General features: G+C 41.0%; 2 protein-coding genes and 1 long non-coding RNA gene across 3 annotated transcripts; 1 reads left to right on the top strand and 2 right to left on the bottom strand.

Annotated features, from left to right (window-relative positions):
* Window positions 1-375: 375 nt before the first annotated feature.
* On the top strand, window positions 376-2,216 carry LOC120664807. The gene is made up of 4 exons (XM_039944156.1): window positions 376-602; window positions 1,154-1,276; window positions 1,496-1,598; window positions 1,756-2,216. The coding sequence occupies exons 1-4, from the start codon at window positions 508-510 to the stop codon at window positions 1,999-2,001; spliced, it is 567 nt and encodes a 188-aa protein (XP_039800090.1). The 5' UTR covers window positions 376-507; the 3' UTR covers window positions 2,002-2,216.
* Window positions 2,217-5,978: 3,762 nt separating this feature from the next.
* Window positions 5,979-6,861, bottom strand: LOC120664808. The gene is made up of 3 exons (XR_005671023.1): window positions 6,416-6,861; window positions 6,202-6,310; window positions 5,979-6,133 (listed from the first exon to the last, which is right to left on the bottom strand). It is a non-coding gene; the product is annotated as an uncharacterized LOC120664808 (long non-coding RNA).
* A 3,431-nt stretch (window positions 6,862-10,292) lies between these two features.
* On the bottom strand, window positions 10,293-12,763 carry LOC120664806. Its single transcript, XM_039944155.1, has 2 exons — window positions 12,485-12,763; window positions 10,293-10,683 (listed from the first exon to the last, which is right to left on the bottom strand). Exons 1-2 carry the CDS (start codon window positions 12,605-12,607, stop codon window positions 10,573-10,575), a joined length of 234 nt encoding a protein of 77 aa, XP_039800089.1. The 5' UTR covers window positions 12,608-12,763; the 3' UTR covers window positions 10,293-10,572.
* Window positions 12,764-13,257: the final 494 nt, after the last annotated feature.

Raw genomic sequence — 13,257 nt, 5'->3', positions numbered from 1 at the left:
GGGGGGGCGCGCCGCGGTGCGGTGGTGCGCGGCCATCGCCCGTGCGGACCTCCGCCGCCGCTGTCGTGGGATGCCTGGGGACAGAGAAGGGAGGAGAGAGAGGGTGGGGTGGTGGGTGTAAAAAATTAAATAGTGTATGACATATGAGTCTCGTATGGGGGAAGTTGGTATAGAGGAGAGATATAGATGATGTATGGATGCGGAGAAACTGAATGTAGAGGAGAGAATTTTGATGACCAGACAAAAATAATTTTTTAGAGGGAGGAAATAGAGTAACACGAGTGTAGATAGCCTTAGGCCCAAGACTATCTAAATTTTAGCCCAAAAACTTTTGAGTAGTTAATAATTAAAGCCCAGACTTGATAAAATGGGCCAGCAATTAACCCTAGCCAGGTGCTGGTCACCCAATCTCCCACTCTCGGTCTCTCCGCGCCTCCACCCGGCCGCCGCCACCCGCGCCTCCCGCCGGCTGCCAACGAGGAGGTCCTTGCTCACGGGAGGAGGGAGATGTCGTACATGCGGGGTGACCTGCTGACCAAGACGCGGAAGTTGGTGAAGGGCCTCGCCAAGCCGGCCCCCACATGGCTCAAGGCCATGGAAGAGTCAGTGTTCTCCTACCCCACCCCCGCATCTCCGTGTCCCTAGCTGTGTCTGTGCATCTAAGCCTGCATTTCTCCATTATCCTACCTTTGGCGCTGCAGTTGGGATAAGATCCACATGTAAACTATGCTGCACCCCGCTAATTATGTCGAGAAAAACTCTATGTGACATCATAGATGGTTCATTTTGTTGCTCATCCATGGATCTATGAAGTGAGATGTTGTAAAATGGCATGATTCTGTGCTGATACAAGGTTGATTTCTAGTTACTATCTCATGATTCTCATCAATCACCCTGAACGCCATGGTGTTGCGTATAACGGGGATATGTGTATTTCCTGATGCTTTATATCGTTTCTGTTGTCAAATGGTTTGCAACATTTTTTTAGTGAGGTTCAATTGTGTTACATTGTGAGCCTAGAAGTTTGTAAATAGTAAACTGGATGTGTGCTGGATCTATGCATGCTTGGCTGTTACTTTTTCAAACTGCTATGCCTTTCTTTTGTTTGCCATATTGCTTGCTGGTCAACTGAAACGCTAGACTTGTTGATTAGGGCACCTCCAGTGACATTTCCTCGTGTGGATGGAAAGATCAAGAAGATTGAGATGCCAGAGGATGTGTATGTTAAGAAGTTCTTCAAAAAGCATCCAGATTCGCTCTACCACGATGCAATCAAGTAAGTTCCTTATCATGTGCTTTGTGATTTCCTTGTAAAAATTTACCACTTCAGCACTATACAGTTGAAATAGTATACATGTATTTAAGACTCCAAATTTTGATGGGGAGGGCAAAATGTTCTATTGCTTATCTATTTCCTTTGCACATGCAAATGGTGCCCTTATCTAAATTTGTCTCCTTTTGAACATGAATTTTAATACATATCCGATCATTTCAGGATAAGCGGATTTGATCCGCCACCAGCACGAGTTTTTGCATGGCGTGTCTTGGAGTTGAAAGAGCAAGGAGTCAGTGAAGATTATGCGATGGCTGTAGCAGATGTAATAATCCTATTCTGAAGATGTCCTTTTGTTAATTTTATCAAATCCTTAACACAAAATCCTATTATGAGCTCACTCTTTTTAAATTTGCAAGTTATAGAAATGTTCAAGTTTAAATACTGTCAGTTTTATTCGATGGCTATCATCCTTTTTCCAGTTTGAGTATCGCAAAGAAAAGAAAGCAAAGAAGAAAGCATACAAGGAACTGAAAGAAATCGCCCGCAGTGAAGGGAAGGAACCGCCGCCAGACCCATACCCAAGTGCCATCAAAGAAATACAAGCAGAAGAAAAGGAGTACGTTATGGACCGTTTCTATAACCCAAAGGTAATTGAGATTGCAAATAAGATGAAAGAGGAGAGAGATATGTTGCTTCGAGATAGAGCGGCATCAGGTCAGTGGTAGTAGCCGGTTTTAGTTGGACTGGCCGACTAGGTATTATTGTTTGACATCAGCCAATTGTCATCATAAAAATAATGGATGCGTACATGACATTGATGGGGCAAACAAGAAACTCATTTGGTATTGTACATTTTTCTTCTTTTGATGCTAGTAGTTGACCTCAAAGAAAATCTTAATGGCCTGATGCTATATGGGTGGTTGTGCTCTATTATGCACACGCATGACTACATGAGAAAATCTGTTGATATTGTGGAGACTTAATTCACTCTTACAACAAAAGTTCTAATTCTAATAATTGACATCTGTTGCTACATAAGCAACTAGCCACGTTGGACCATCTGTACTATATTGGAAACTCTCCATTTTCAAACATGACAAGTTATCAGAAAACTGATACATTGAGATGCATCATGCTTCCTTCAGAATATTTTCCCCTATGTTGGCCATGCAATTTCCATATATCCCGGTGATGAACATTTTAGTAATCTGAGCGCTCATCCAGTTGGTGCTCCCTCTCCTTGTCACTCTGATGGGAGGTTGAAGGAACCAATATCTCCATATGCACTGTTGAGATCTGGCGTTCTGAGGGATCATCTGTTGATTGCTCATACTTAACATTTGAATCGTTTCTGTAACATTTCTATACCTTTCTTTCTTTCTTTCTTTCTTTCTTTCTCTCTCTCTCTCTTCATTGTGTTCGTTTTTATTTATTTTTTATTTATATACATTTTGTGTCGTTTAAGTATGGGTACAGCGACAGGGCTTTTGATCTGAGTGAAAACGTTGCGTACTGGGAAGGGTTTTGGCATCGAATAATAAAAAAAACTTGAGTTTCTGTCTGAAGCTCTGAATTGATTGCTCATACTTTACATTTGAATCGTTTCTGTAACATTTCTATACCTTTCTTTCTTTCTCTCTCTCTCTTCCTTGTGTTCGTTTTTCAGTTCTTTTTAATTTATATACATTTAATGTTGTTAAGTATGGGTACAGCGACATGGCTTTTGATCCGAGTGAAAATGTTGCGTACTGGGAAGGGTTTTGGCATCGAATAATAAAAACTTGAGTTTCTGTCAGAAGCTCTGAATTTCCCTACAGCCAATGTTTTTGGGTTTAGTATTCTATTAACCTCTTGTTTAGTTACTTTCAAAATTCCAAAACTTTACAAGATTTCACATCACATCGAATCTTTGAACGCATGCATGAAGTATTAAATGTAGTTAAACAAAATAATTAATTACACAGTTTATCTGTAATTTGCGAGATGAATCTTTTGAGCCTAGTTAATCTATGACCGGACAATAATTATCAAATACAAACGAAAGTGTTATAGTACTTTACATATTCCCATTTACGCATCTAAACAAGGGCTAAATTCTTTTTTGTAATCCTGATAAATTTGTTCGCTTGATCATTTACTTTTGGTGTAGTTGAATGTCCAGGAATTCATGAGAGTGGGTTCATTTGATCTAACTGATAAATTACTGTAAGGTAATATTTTGCTAAGAAGTATCATATGAATATGGAACATATAAATATATAATGGATAGATTCTCTCCTTAAAAATAGATTTACTATAAAGGACCCGGCGAATGACTTTGATCAATCTTCCATGGCTATTTGGACGAACCAATGACTTCATACTACAAAATGATGCTATGGCTTGATAAAATGACAAGAGTCCATAATCATGGTTTCATGGCCACCGCTCCCCTTATAATTTTTTTAGATTAGACCACTCCGCTTATAAAAGCACATTGCATGATGTTCTTGGTCAAATAAGAATGTAGCAAAGATTATAAATGGATATGTGAACCTGTGAAGTCATAAACAGGCTAACAGATATGTCACGCAATGGAACCTCAGACGATCCTTACATTGCCTGTTTCAAAGCTCAATGGTTGGAACTTGCAGAGCTAGGAAATTGCCTGCCTCACAGTTCAATAGGTTATCCTCAACCTCTGCATTTGTGAATTTTAGAGCTCTTTGAAACTTTCTATGGATGAAAACTTCAACCTCTGATATGTAGAATGCGGTCACAGGGCGGTGATCAGAAAGCGTAAGCTCCGCCCTCGTGTACGAAAGTAGCTTGGTAGCTTGGTTCCCTTCCCATACGAGAGAATGCAGTCACACCTACTGTAAGCATCTGTAAGCATCTAGGCCCTTTAAGTATGTTTAAGCATCTAGGCCTTTTAGGTATGTTTTGGTGATTAATGACAACCATTATTGTGACTAATGAGTTTGTGCAGCTTAATGAAACATTATCGCTCATTTGGTCATATGTCAAAAAGGCCCCTCAATTTCGTTATTCCAAAAAGACGATCTCGGTATTCAACTCAAATATATAACAAGACTAAGGACCTTTCTGGTCCTAAGTGTCGCAAGGTTGAGAAGGACACTTAGATTAGTATAGGTTTTATAATTTTGTAGAGGTCGCACTATTAAGAGGGGTTAAGGCTAAGTAACTTGAGTATGGATATGGTCAATCAAAAATGGATGCACACTATGGTCACTCAGGTTCCTAGAAATTCAAATAAGTGGTTTTCAACTTATACCTCAAGAATATTTGGATTTCATTCAAGACTCAAATCAGAAAAGGCAAAATCAGAAAAAGTCTATACACCGGTTTAACCGACGACTCAACTTTTCTATACGTCGGTTAAACGCAGTTATCAGAGTCTTGACAGGTTCTATACACCGGTTAAACTGACGATATTTGAAATTAACGTCGGTGAATTAGTCCAGAGAGTTGGTTTTTCCAGGGTGTTTCAAGTCTATACACCGGTTAAACCGATGATGTTTGAAATCGAACGTCGGTGCAATTGATCAGTGAGTTGGTTTTTCCAGGGATTTCAGAAGTTATACTCACCGGTTAAACTGACGATGGATTTGAGTTAACGTCGGTGCAGTTGTCCAGAGAGTTGGTTTTTCAGTTTATCAGTGAACAACTACACTCACCAGTTAAACCGATGATACGTCGGTTAATCTGCCCAAGTTGTAACGGCTAGTTTTCCAAATGGGCAGTTTACATTCATCGGTTAAACCGACGCTAGCTATTGGAGGTTCGTCGGATTAACCGGCGTTAAGTATTTTTCTGGCAGTTTTTCTCCAACGGCTCTATTCGTGTGAGCTGCCTATATATACCCCTCCAATGGGTCATTTTGAGGTCTCTTGACACCAGGCAACATTCATATACTCATACTATTGTTGAGAGCCACCTTGAGTTTCATCTTCCACACATTTGTTCATTCAATCATTCAAGAAGCAAGACTAAGGACTTGAGTAGAGAGAAGCTTGTGTGCATCCGTTCTTGGTGATCGGTTCTTGCTCAAGTAAAGGCCCTAGCTAGTTACTCTTGGTGATTGGCAGCACCTAGGCGATCTTGGTGATTGAAGGTGTTTTTTCCGGAGCTTGCCAAGGATTGTGGGAGCCCGGAGAAGTTTGTACATGGCTTGAGCTCCACCACGCCGGGATGGTGAACGGAGACTCTTAGTGAGCGCCCTCGTCTCGGTGACATGGGAGGTGACAAGACTCTTAGTGAGTGTCACAACGTGGATTAGGGGTGTGTGCCAATACATCGACACCACGGGAAAAAATCCGGTTGTCTCTTGCCCACTCTTTACTTTCAAGCACTTACTTTCATGCAATTATTCATGTGTTTGACCTTAGAGATCATAACTTAGCTCTACCTTGCTTGGTTTCATATCTTGTTGTTTTCTTTATAGCTTGTATAGTTTGCTTAGTTAGCCGGTTGGTGAATTGAGCCTTATTAGTATTGCATAGGTTAAGATTGCTTTAATTTGTTTTAAAAATTTGAAAAAGGCCCAATTCACTCCCCCCTCTTGGTCCATCGATCCTTACACCTACACAAGGAGGTGATAATGCTAATATGCTTATTGGTGTACACATATCCACAATTTCGATATCTGGAATGATTGAATGAACTGGAATGATCTTATGCAAAGCATGAGGTGGAGCTCAGACGGGAGCATACCATGCCGGTGTTCTTCTCCCAGATTTTGAAGCATCACTTACATATTTTTCTGAATTAAACTCTTATTTATATGTTGGGGGCAAAGCTGATAGACCCTTCAATCCAACCGTCGAATGTGCATCCTTTCCCTAGTTCTCTTTTCAGCTGTCACAGAAGACGCATGAGCTGGAAATTCTGTGGAAGTAATGAATGTACTAGGACAACAAAATTACCTGATCCTTCTCAAACAATCCATCCCAGTCCTGTTTGGAGATAAGTTCGTGTGTCGTTTCATATGATAAGTTGAGGCGACAGTTGAGATCCCCTAACAATATAATCATTCTGAAAATTTTAAGGGCGCATATGAATGAAAATCACGGAAATGGCTGAGTCAGTGCAATATTAGAGCATAGCGCAATGTAACAAGACTGGGATTAACTCACTTACTCGTGGTCATGTATTCTTTGGGGCACGCCTACTCTACCAACTGGGCAAAACACTGTTTTTCTAAGAATTTTCTCAGCATCTGCATTTCTCTTTAGTTCATCTCCATCTTTTTCACCAGCAGTCAGGTGGCAACATACAAAGCAAAAATGAGTCTCATGTATAGACATGCTGACTGATATTGATCCCTGAAGAATAGACATGATGATTACACTGGTAAGCAGCTACCTATTAACATTTAAGGAAATAATAAAATGATAAGTTATCTCTTTCAGTAAAAGGTCTAACTGCCCTTCACTATTCTTTAAAGTATGTTAGAACCAAAATATGCATTTTCTAAACTCGAGTTCTCAGGAGAAATATTTAAAATTGTCATTGATTCTAAACAGTGTCACCACCATGTAATTTGACAGACAACTCGCTAAGTTCCCAAGTATGATACAATTGAAATATAGAGCTGCATGAGTAATAAAGCAAACATCAGAGTTGTCACTTGCCTTGTTACCTACATCTACAATTGATACTCTCAGATTCTGAATGTGCTTCTGCAGTCTTCTCCGAACCCATACTGAAAGAAATAGTCCTACCATTTGCCTGCTTATTAACCATACATACTGCGGCCTTTTCCTTTTAACTATATTATCAATATTAACATCACAGGCTAAATCCAATGGCTGAAGACAGCGAGCTGAAGTAGATAATTTTGCACTGTCCAGCAGATGAAGTTCCTCATCACTAAGCAATTCATTATCCATTGCAATAACACAATCTGGTGGAATAAACCTTGCTGATGGAGGAGAGTCACTATGGCATTTAAACTCTGATTTATCTGGGCACTTCTTATTCAAAGTTTCATGGATTATATGCTCCCATACTGTAACTGGATGATTGTCTTCAGTACCAATCATATACCCGACACCTAGTGAAATAATTTCTTGAAATCTGAAAGATAGTCAGTGGTTTTCATGGTAAATGGAACTCTTTACTATTAAGTTGCAGCAATACTACGTCATCTCATGGAGAGCTTGCTTATTTAGATACCTGTCACCTTTAATAAACTTATCAAGCTGAATGCGATTGCTAAATAATTAAAATATAAAAGTTCCCAGTTCCTGTTTTGAATATAGTTAACAAATTTTCCTTTTTGAATAACAGCAAGAGCACTGCTAATTCATTATTTAAGTAGAACCCATGTCCGAATTACATAGTTAACAAGTTCCCAGTTCCTGTTTCCCAAACAGTTTTAGTAGTTTCCCAAGATTAAAACCAGTATGTCAGATTTTGGCTCATCTGGTGCAAACACGTGACACATACCATCCATTATCTTGAACAACATGAAAAAGAAAGGTTCACACAATTTAATTTTTTTTCCCTTTAGAACTCAATTCCTGGTGTTGCCCCACCTGCCACCTGAAACGAAAGGTTTTTGGGCGAAAAATTACCCAAGAACATAAATATCAGCCGGCTCATCTATATCCAACCATTCTTGAATATCCAAGTCACTGGGTGGACATTTGGTTCCAACATTCCATGTTCCTGCACAGATCCTGTATATGAAAAGATCAGTTCAGACGAAAGAACGAACGCCACTCCAAATTACAATTAGAATGCTTTATTTGTTTGTTTCAGCCTAGTAGCATCACTCCAAATTATAATTACTGTATCCGGAGTAGATGAGATGCAGGAGTACCATTTGCTGAAGAACTACGAAGGGAAGAAATAATGTCAAAGACGACATAACTGGACCCAACAAAACATAGGACCTGCGTATTCCTATACCTGAGCTCTCTAACGTCAGTGTACTGAGCACGAAGGATCTCCGAATTCTGCCTTCTAAGCCTGTACGGTGCAGCCTTCGTTTGACTATCTGCGAGCCAAAGTAGGTTGCATTAGCATACGGGGCAACAAGCCTCCCAGAACTATAATTTTTTTTGAAAGATCCTGAACATTGAGATTTGACGTATAATAATAATAAGAAGAGAATTGATCCTGTTTATGAGTAAACAGGGCCCCGAAACCATACAAACTACAACTGTGACACATACGGACATACCATTACAAACCTACAGCTAGCAACACCAGCCGGTTGGATTAGGACATCAACTCAAAACGCCAGTGCACTACTCACACTCAACTCAAACATACAACATCATCCAATTGGTTGGGACATCAACCAGAACTCTCTCAACTCTACCCGGTTGGATGGGGATGTTAACACGAGCGCGTAGAATACGACGTGTGCTAGAGTTAAACTGAGTGAAACAAACCAAACACTGAATGGCATCCAGGTACCAGGTTCATGCTAATCTACTTGCAAACCAAACATCTTTCATGGCAATAATTTTAGTGTTGTCTCCTCTCGTTTTGCTTCAGATAAGATCAAGCTTGAGTAAACGGATCAAAACCATGCACTCAGAACAGCTTCCGCGCATATGAAAATGATCGGAAGAGAAGAGAAGAGGTGCAAGAAGAAACCTTCGTGGCCGGCCATTCGCGGCGTCCGCGGGGAACCTGGCGGAGCTGCCATGGCTAGCTGCCTCTGGGTGGTCTTGGCGAGGTTGGAGCAATGGCCGCGACAAGGAGATGGATGATGAAGAGGACGCGTGATCGAGAAGACTGCATTGGCCCCTTTTATGAGCAAAGCTAGCTCGACTGGTTTAGTTATTGACGAGGAGGTCTGGAGGTGGAGGTGGGGGCTGGTGCACTGGATGACAACGGCTACCAGCCTACGAAGCAATCGGCTCGGTCCAAAACCAGTTTAACTACGCCATCTAATATTTGCAGATGCTACAACAAAAGCATGGTAAGAACATATAATCACTGCCATGGCGTTCTTGCATAATGCTTTGTTAATCCCACGCATTTTAAGATGGTAATAGCATCGGCTCTGTTATTTTAAGATGATAAAAAAAGTCATAATAGCATGGACCTTGAAGAAAAGCTGCCGCGCGTACCTACTGCCGAAATGTATCATCACCTTGTTGCCCCGTCATACACGGTAAACCACATTTTTTCCAATCGTAATTCCAAGTTCAATCCACTGCTGTTTCAGCGGAAGACTCTGCTGCATCAAACTACTCCCTCCGGTCAAATTTAAATGACGTTTCCGACAGCTAGTTTGGCTTTCTTTGTAGTTCTTTTTTGCTAGTCCAAGACGCCATATATATATATATATATATATATATATATATATATATATATATATATATATATATATATATATATATATATGACTGACCTACTAAAGGAGCTAGTATGGTCAAGCAGCACCTGGAAGCATGAAAGGAACAGATTACGCGACAGATACCATGTCCATTGTTTCATATCCGCCGTCGGCTAATACCATGGGGGCGAACGTGGCCTTTCCATCCAAGGTCAGGAAAGATACATTTTGGCTTTCCTTGAGCCAGGTCCCATGCCTTGCAGCTAAGATTACTCCTGGTATGGTTGAAATATTTTTTTGCTTGCCATGATGTGCACAGTTAATGATGATGTTGCTGAGTTTGAAGATGGTGCAGAACTAATTATGGCATTTGTAATGCTGCACTTAACATGATACTACTAGATTAGAGCAGCCTGCCTCATGTGAACCACATTTTTATCATTGTGACAGAACCTGAACCTTTTCACTTACTCATCACCAGCCGGCACCTACCAGATCCATGATGGCGCCTCTTGTGAAACCGATCCAACCTCAATGCTGTGTTCAGGTAAGCCGTAAACAGGCCGCACCAATTTTGGATTCAAAAAACAAGCAAAACTGGCGTTTAATGTAGGCCAAGCAAACCATGTCAAGCCACCGCATAAATGACAACACAGTACGTGTGCTCATTGTGATGCAACGTGCACAGCTCAGAAAAAAATGGGACACAGTGAGACGATGCGGCAAAATCCATCCATCTCAAATTGGCGTTGGGTTTACAACCATTTGTTGCACGTTCTGTATGCCTGAGCAATCAGAGTTCTGATGTTCATGTGCATCTGACATGAAACACAAACAGAATGTAGGGGAAGAACCTCAGCCTCAGACAATTGCGGTACAAAAGAAGCATCCTAGATTATTTTGTTGTCAGTCAGGCCTCTTGCTTTCAAAGGAGAAGATAACCGGGGTAAAGAAAACAGACGTAAATCATCCGCGCTCAAGCCTCATAGTGAACACACTAATCAGATGCATCCGGAGCAGCCCCAGTGCTCTGCTGACCTTCCAAAGCCTCAAGTCGTTTTTCAAGGGCTTTGTAGCGAGCGTCGGTAGAGTCTTGAAGACCTTTTACCTGAGGATATCAATTGTAAACGTCAGATGCTTTCCTTCAACACAGACAGAGTCATGCAATACAGAGAGGAAATTAACATTGGCAGAAAGTTTTTGCTGCGAGAACAGGATATGAAATATAGCTATAGAGAACTTAATATTACAGCTACAACAAAGATTGATCAGCCTGAGAGACTGATGCGATGTGAAAAGGTAACAGTATTTATGAATCTGTAGGAAGCCTTTCAACCGTAATGTCTAGGTAACTGCCACTGCTTGTTCAAAACTATAAAACCATATGGCAGGTTCCTCTAATCGCACATAGTTGAACAATTTCCCTGGTCTTCTCTACACAATCTACTCATTTTTATGAGTTAACACATTTTTGTTGATGCTTACTTAATGTATTTGGTTTTGACATCAAACTGAGTTTCTGAAGTCCACAAAAATTTCCCATCTGCATAACTCCATTCATTGCTTTGAGTTATCAAATTGTCATGAATGAATCAGCTTTTGAGACTCAGAAACAGGGTAAGTTCGGAAGTTCACAAAAATTCATACTTCTGTATTATGTTCACTCTAAAGGGGAAAACCACTGCATATTTTGTAAAATACATACAGGAACATATGGATGAAAGTCATGAAATGAAAACACAAATACGCTGCATTGATGGATGCCAATGCCTACGTCTATATATATATGCTCCAGACACACGTAGGAAACCAGTTTTGATTCACTCTAATCCTACCACACAATTGAATTTTAACGTAAATGCTAGCTTAAAATTCGCAATCACTTCCACAGTCCACTTTGTTAGAACACTAATACATGAACATCCTGTGTCTGCAAGGGATTGCAAACACATTATCTCCAGTCACAAAATGGACATATAATTCAACATGGACTGTGGTTGTAAAATAGTTCTTTACTGAAACATGTTCCTTCCTCCAGATCCAGAATCTAATGGTAAAGAACCAGATAATACTCCTACTTGGTATGTTCCATAGACACTTCCAGAAACAATTACTGGTATGAGCAATATGTTCCAATCTCCCAGCATAGTGCATAACAAGACATGATTTAACACAAACTGTGAGACATTGAGTAAGGAACTGGCAAGAAAATAAATTCAATTTGACATTCTACATCATATCTTGCAGTGCTGGAACTGCAACCATGGATTTCACACAGGCAAAGCTAGTTGCATTTTGTTGATATTGTAAAGAATGTAAATCAAACAAATTAAAACAGGAAAGACTTCAATTGAAAGTGTCAGGTCCATGGCAATCCCGCATATACCACCAAATAGTCAGGAAACAATACAGTTCAGGCCCTACGTGCAAGCATTTGATATCTCAACGAATCAATTACGTCTACCCCATTTCCACTGATATGACAAGCTCAGAAGAGCAGATGATCTAGATAGAGATGCTAAACAATACAGTTCAGGCCCTACGTGCAAGGATTTGATATATCAACGAATCAATTACGTCTACCCCATTTCCACTGATATGACAAGCTCACAAGAGCAGATGATCTAGATAGAGATGCTATCCCCAACCTTGCATCAAGCAATGAACACTAGCATTTTCTCGGAAAAAGAACCATATGAACGCTCACTGAGTCATCAACCAAGACGCATAAGACATGTTGGGTTGGGCACTCCATCACAACGAGGGTTTACCCCCGATCCCCATTCCTGCACGCAACATGTTGATGCGCTTCAAGCACTACTACTTAGGAACCACTATCGCCGAGGGCACCAATAGCGATACGCGCTCAATAATCTAAGATCCGAGCAGAAAGGGGTGGGCGGGCATACCTTGAGGGACATGGAATCGTGGGCGAGCCTGTAGTCCTTGTAGAGGAAGTAGCCCCCGCCCGCCGCGGCGGCCGCCGCCCCGGCGAAGAAGGAGGCCAGCCTCACCCGCAGCATGAACCCCATCCGCCTCCGCCCCTAGCAACCTTCGGCTCCTCCTCGCTGGCCTGCTCGCTCCGCTCCCTTCCTTCCGCCACTCGGGGAGGCGAATGCGAAGGAGTCGTGCCTACGCTTGTGCCTACTGCGGCCTGCGGGGGTCCTCGACCTAGACGCCAAATTTTGGGGTGCCCTGCTGCTGGGTCCCGCGTGCCAGTGACTTGTGTGTGGTACGGTTCTTTCTACAATTGTGTTCGTCTCAATTTTTGAAATAAAAAGAGGGAAACTTCATTTCTGTAATTCCTAGAAGTATGCGTAGGGATTATTCATTTATATGTGTCTACAAGACCACAGTGGTTATAGTCTGTAATTGTACTGAACTAAGGGAAGTCAAGGAAGAACAACATACGGGTAAAATTTAAGCAACTAGGGATTTGGCATGGCCATTTTCCACCTCATTGAAAATCATGGTTGTACTAGAAAAATCATGGTTGATCACACGTCTATCGAGGACTAGATGAACTAGAGATATATTTCTATTCGCAAAAAAAATAGAGATATATTTCTATAGTCATAGGAGAAATAAATAAATAAAACGTTTTGTTTGCACAAAAGAATATATAAGCGAAAAAAAGGTACTGATCTATCCGGGCCTGATGGGCCCATCAAAGATACGCACC

This window comes from Panicum virgatum, chromosome 3N (assembly GCF_016808335.1).
Source record: "Panicum virgatum strain AP13 chromosome 3N, P.virgatum_v5, whole genome shotgun sequence".
Taxonomy (NCBI): domain Eukaryota; kingdom Viridiplantae; phylum Streptophyta; class Magnoliopsida; order Poales; family Poaceae; genus Panicum; species Panicum virgatum.
This window is presented reverse-complemented; position numbering and strand designations above follow the sequence as displayed.

Bases quoted from the DNA above. Each gene is read 5' to 3' on its own strand.
- LOC120664807 (XM_039944156.1), top strand. From the start codon at position 508: ATGTCGTACATGCGGGGTGACCTGCTGACCAAGACGCGGAAGTTGGTG. The intron at 603-1,153 runs GTCAGTGTTCTC...CTTGTTGATTAG, and splicing joins TGGCTCAAGGCCATGGAAGA to GGCACCTCCAGTGACATTTC. The intron at 1,599-1,755 runs GTAATAATCCTA...TCCTTTTTCCAG, and splicing joins ATGCGATGGCTGTAGCAGAT to TTTGAGTATCGCAAAGAAAA.
- LOC120664806 (XM_039944155.1), bottom strand. From the start codon at position 12,607: ATGGGGTTCATGCTGCGGGTGAGGCTGGCCTCCTTCTTCGCCGGGGCG. The intron at 10,684-12,484 runs GTATGCCCGCCC...TGATATCCTCAG, and splicing joins ACGATTCCATGTCCCTCAAG to GTAAAAGGTCTTCAAGACTC.